At 38.6% G+C, this 5,084-nt stretch overlaps 1 protein-coding gene across 1 annotated transcript; it reads left to right on the plus strand.

The window, feature by feature from the left end:
- Window positions 1,280-2,794, plus strand: LOC18769188 (probable LRR receptor-like serine/threonine-protein kinase At4g20940). Its single transcript, XM_020568912.1, has 2 exons — window positions 1,280-1,771; window positions 2,483-2,794. Exons 1-2 carry the CDS (start codon window positions 1,280-1,282, stop codon window positions 2,792-2,794), a joined length of 804 nt encoding a protein of 267 aa, XP_020424501.1.

Genomic DNA, 5,084 nt, shown 5'->3' on the forward strand with positions numbered 1-5,084 from the left:
ATAGCTCCTCAAGCAAGCGACCCTTTGAGTCTCCAGACAACTGCTTTCGAACGAAGGCACACGGCAGAAAAGGATCAAGCTCCTCCCACAGCTAAATTGCCGAACGGTAGAACAACATTTTTATTACCGAAGAAGATATCAAGTCCCCACATGAGAACTCTCAGATGAGAACTTGGGGGACTCCTGTTGATACCAGAATCAACAACCAATAAAGATAAACACGTGGACAATATTCGTCATTGGCAGAGGAGCCCTCGGCACCTAAGCATACCGATCGCAGATTGAAAGTCCAAATGCCCACTAGACACTTGGCATACCCACAGTGAATGTCCACAGTCCTACATCGGAATTCTACACAACTTGCACACCTCCGAAGGTTTATAAAAGAAGTGCAATTCCCCAAAATGGAGGTAATTTGAACTTTCGACATATTGCCTATCGATCTGTCAGTTTAAGCTTACTAAATCCGTACTTACTCAAGCATCAGAGAGCCTTTGGCCGGTACCACACCGGTGCCCTAAGGTCTTACCGAGCGTTCATTATCTTGCAGACCACACGCTCCACCGAGGCCCAAAGCGTACCGAAGGCCCAACATCATTAAGTTGAGCGGACAAAGTGCCAAACCAATTTTTCGCATCAACAAAAGAAAAAGATGCAGCAGAACACGCGTTGATTCCTACACACAAAGCCTCCTCTGCAACTCAGAAAGTTTTTCAAGAAATTCCTAGCCGTGTCTTGACCATAGTTTGACGCATGAGTGTCTTGAACGTGTCCAAGGCGTTGACCATGTGCAACGCGTGTCCGTGCCTTGTCCGAGTGTCGGAGGACGCAGACACTCCACCTTATTTCCGTGTCCGTGCAACTTAGTTTTTTACATAAAAAACTTATAAACGCTAAACCCTACACCTCTAATAGTTTATTTGAAAAATATGCGACGCAAGTATTCTTTTGACTGAAATTGCTACTTTCAACTTAAAATAATCTATTTGTATTGAATTAATTTGATACAAGAGGTTTTATAATACATGTGAGGAAACAGAGACACTGACTTATGCACCAGACAAGAATCAATCAAGCTCCTTAATACATGGGAACTGCATAAAACAACTTTGGAGAATGCAATATGCCTGGAATCATTCCCCACAATCTTGGAAATCTCTCAAGGTTGCTTTATCTTGATCTTAGTAATGACTTTAGTCACCTAATTGAGACTGACCTTTAGTGGCTTGCAACTCTTTCTTCCTTAAAGTACCTTAACTTGGAAGGAGTGAACCTTGCCATGGCTACATCCTATTGGCTTCCCACTGTTAATATGCTCCCTTCACTTGTTGAATTGCATTTGCCCTCTTGTAGACTTACCATGCTTCCTCTCACTCTTCCTTCCATCAATTTCACATCCCTTTTAGTTCTTGATCTCTCTAAGAATAAATTCACCTCCACAATACCTCCTTGGTTGTTCAATCTCACTGAACTAGAGATGTTGGATTTGACAAATAACAATTTGACAGGAAAACTACTTGATTCTTTGGGATATCTTAAAAGCTTGAGATACCTCGACTTGTCGTATAACTCATTTCAGGGTTCAATCCCAAAATCGATTGGAAATTTAACATCTTTGGAGGAGTTTGACCTTGCATGGAATCAAATGAGTGGGATCATCCTAGAAAGTCTTGGGGAGTTCTCATCACTGGTTTCACTTGATATCTATGGCAACACATGGGAAGGTGCCATTACAGAACCTCATTTTGCGAAACTTGGAGGCCTGAGAAGAGTATCAATTGAAAACAATTCCCCAAACATTTCTTTGGTTTTCAACATAAGTTCTGATTGGATACCTCCTTTCAAATTAAGATCCTTGTACATTCATGCCAACTGGGTCCCAAATTTCCTACATGGCTTAAAAATCAGACTGAGTTGACCACGTTGACAATCAATAATGCTAGGATTTCAGACACCATACCAGATTGGTTTTCGCAGTTGGATTTGCAATTAGATTATCTAGATGTCTCATATAATCAACTAAGCGGCACGTTGCTCTTTTTAAAGATTTTAAGGTTGAGGTCCAACTCATTTACTAGAAGCACCCCTTTACAATTATGTGGTCTTTTCGCTCTCCATATATTGGACTTCTCACACAACAATCTTTCCGGAAATATTCCCCACTGCATAGGTAATTTGAGTGGCTTGAAATCTGAATTCACAAACAAAGAGACAGAAGTTTATGGTCATGAGGGAAGATTGGAGGTGGTGTCAAAAGGAAGAGTGCTTGAATATGACTCCATCCTTTACCTTGTTAATAGCATTGATCTCTCGGACAATAACTTGTCAGGAGAGATGTCTGTGGGGATAACAAGCCTAATAAAGTTGGGCACCTTAAATTTGTCCATGAATCATTTGAAATATCCCAGCAAATATGGGAAACTTGGGGTTGGTAGAAACTCTTGATCTGTCAATGAACAAACTTTTAGGTTCAATTCCATAGAGCATGGTTTCTGTAACATTTTTGAATCATCTGAACCTGTCATACAATAACTTGTCCGGAAAAATTCCAACGGGTAACCAGTTTCAGACCTTTGTTGACCCGTCAATTTATGAGGGCAATGCCAGTCTTAGCAGGTGTCCATTACCAATTGGTTGCCAAGACAATAAAGAAGCACCTCAAATTCCAAGTGGAGATGGAGGAGAGGATGATGATAGTAAACTTGAAAAGCTACAGTTCATCATCAGCATGGTGATAGGTTTCTGTGCAGGATTCTGGGGAGTTTTTAGGACTTTTGCCATGAAGAGGTTTTGAAAACATGCCTATTTTCACTTCCTTGACAAAGTGAAAGATGTTATCCTTGATTTTGTCTCAGCCATTCGTAATTATCTGCAGAAAAGATTGTAGAGCACTAACAAGTTGAACATGTGAAACAGAGTGTTACCTAGTCGAACAAGGTGTAATAAAGCACATGTGGGTACAAAATGATTATTTGATATCCTAGCAGAAGATGTAAATAGGGCTTGTCAATGGGTAGGGCCTGGCTAGCCCGACCCTAATTTAATGGGCTTGGGCCAGGCCGGAATTTAAAGAGGAGAGAAAAAAATACTAGGTCGGGCCGGGCCAGGTTTTCTTAGACAATTCAAAACCCAAACCTGACCCATGGGTCGAGCTTGAGAAAGCCCATCGGGTTGGGCCGGGCCTAAACGGGCCGAGTTCATCCAAAAAAAAATCAAAAACTTAATCATAAGGGCATTTTAGTCCAAATTTGAGATTAAACTCACTTAATTCTAATATTTTCACATCAATCCAAATTCATAAAACACCCAATAAAGTCACACAACTTAATACGATTTTCCACAAAAAGAATAAAACCAAGTATTATTTTTTAGGTTATTACATAATTAGATTGTAATACGTTTTAAAAAATAATAAGTATCAAAAAAATATTTTTTTTTAAAGGATGGTATGAATAAATATGCAAATATTTGGTATGCGTTCAAGAAAAGCATGATTATATTTAGTGGTACGATTATTTTTCGTGATATGATTATATTTGGTGATGTGACATGTTGTTCATCTTATATATATATATATAATTGTTGAATTAATAATTGACAGAAATTAATGTGCAAATCAACCAATTTTAAACTAGGAATGAGTAAAGAAAAGCAAATGAAATGAAACAAATTATATATATGATTTAAGTGATATAATCCTAAACCTAAACTCTTATTTATACATAATTATATATGTATGCGGGCCTATAGGGCCGGGCTTTTGTGGGCAGGCCGAGCTGGGCTTTCTTGGGTTTAATTGGGTCGGGCCTATGGGCCAGGCTGGGCTTCAGACACCCAAGCCCAAATGGGCCGGGCCGGGCTTCAGACACATCAAAGCCTATAACGGGCTGGCCGGACTTTTTTTCAATGGACCGGGCGGTTCCCATCAGCCCATGAGTCTGCATGCCAAATGATGAGGCCTAGCTTGATGTGATTAAGTTCTTGGAGATGCTATCAATTGACACAATGTAACCAAACCAATTTACGATCAACATTTAACAATTGACACAATGTAACACTTGATGACTTAGTCCTCACCTCACTCAAATGACCAAAAAAGAATAGGGAATTAGGTGGTGGGACTTTCTAAAGCTGGAAAATTCGATATTAACAATTGATGACAGCTTTGAGATTGAGAGCAAGGTTTAACAATTTACAATCACGATTCACATGCATGTTTATGCTCAAATTTATTTTAACCCCCTTCATGAACTCTTCTTTTCAAACCATTCTTATCATATACTACTACTAGTGTGTCATGGATGGAGAGGTGCCTTTATTTAGAAAACCTACTCTAAATTTCCCACTTTGACTTGTCCTTCAATTGGTTTGGTGGTGTAAGTTAACATGTCTGCATAATTTGTTGGGCCGAGCGGCAAGAGGCTCAAAAACTGTATATTGTTTAATTTCTTTTTCTTTATCCCTTTTATTATTTATTCTTCATTCTACATAGCTGCTCTTAGGGCTCGTCAATGGGCCAGGCCGGGTTAACCCGGCCCAAATTTAATGGGCTTGGGCCAAGCTGGGCCTGGCTTTAAAGAGGAGAGAGAAAATACCAAGCCGCCCCAAGTTGGGTTTTTTTAGAAAATTCAAAGCCCAAGCCCGACTCATGGGCCGGACTTGAGAAAGCCCATCGGACCGGGCCTAAACGAGCCTACTTCATTAAAAAAAATCATAAACTTAATCATAAGGGCATTTTAGTCCAAATTTGAGATTAAATTCACTTAATTCCAATATTTTCACATCAAACCAAATTCATAAAACACCCAATAAAGTCACACAACTTAATAAGATTTTCCACAAAAATAATAAAACCAAGTATCATTTTTGAGGTTATTACATAATTAGACCATAATACATTAAAAAAAATAATAAGTATCAAAAAAAATATTTTTTTTAAAGGATGGTATGAATAAATATGCAAATATTTTGTGATGTGTTCAAGAAAAGCATGATTATATTTGGTGGTACGATTATGTTTCGTGATATAATTATATTTGGTGATGTGATATGTTGTTCATCTTATATATATATAATTGTTGAAT

This window comes from Prunus persica, chromosome G7 (assembly GCF_000346465.2).
Source record: "Prunus persica cultivar Lovell chromosome G7, Prunus_persica_NCBIv2, whole genome shotgun sequence".
In the NCBI taxonomy this organism is placed as follows: Eukaryota; Viridiplantae; Streptophyta; class Magnoliopsida; order Rosales; family Rosaceae; genus Prunus; species Prunus persica.

Excerpts from the sequence above, each read along its gene's own strand:
- LOC18769188 (XM_020568912.1), top strand. The coding sequence starts at position 1,280 with ATGGCTACATCCTATTGGCTTCCCACTGTTAATATGCTCCCTTCACTT. Across the intron at positions 1,772-2,482 it reads AACTTGGAGGCCTGAGAAGA|AGCATGGTTTCTGTAACATT; the intron begins GTATCAATTGAA and ends TCAATTCCATAG.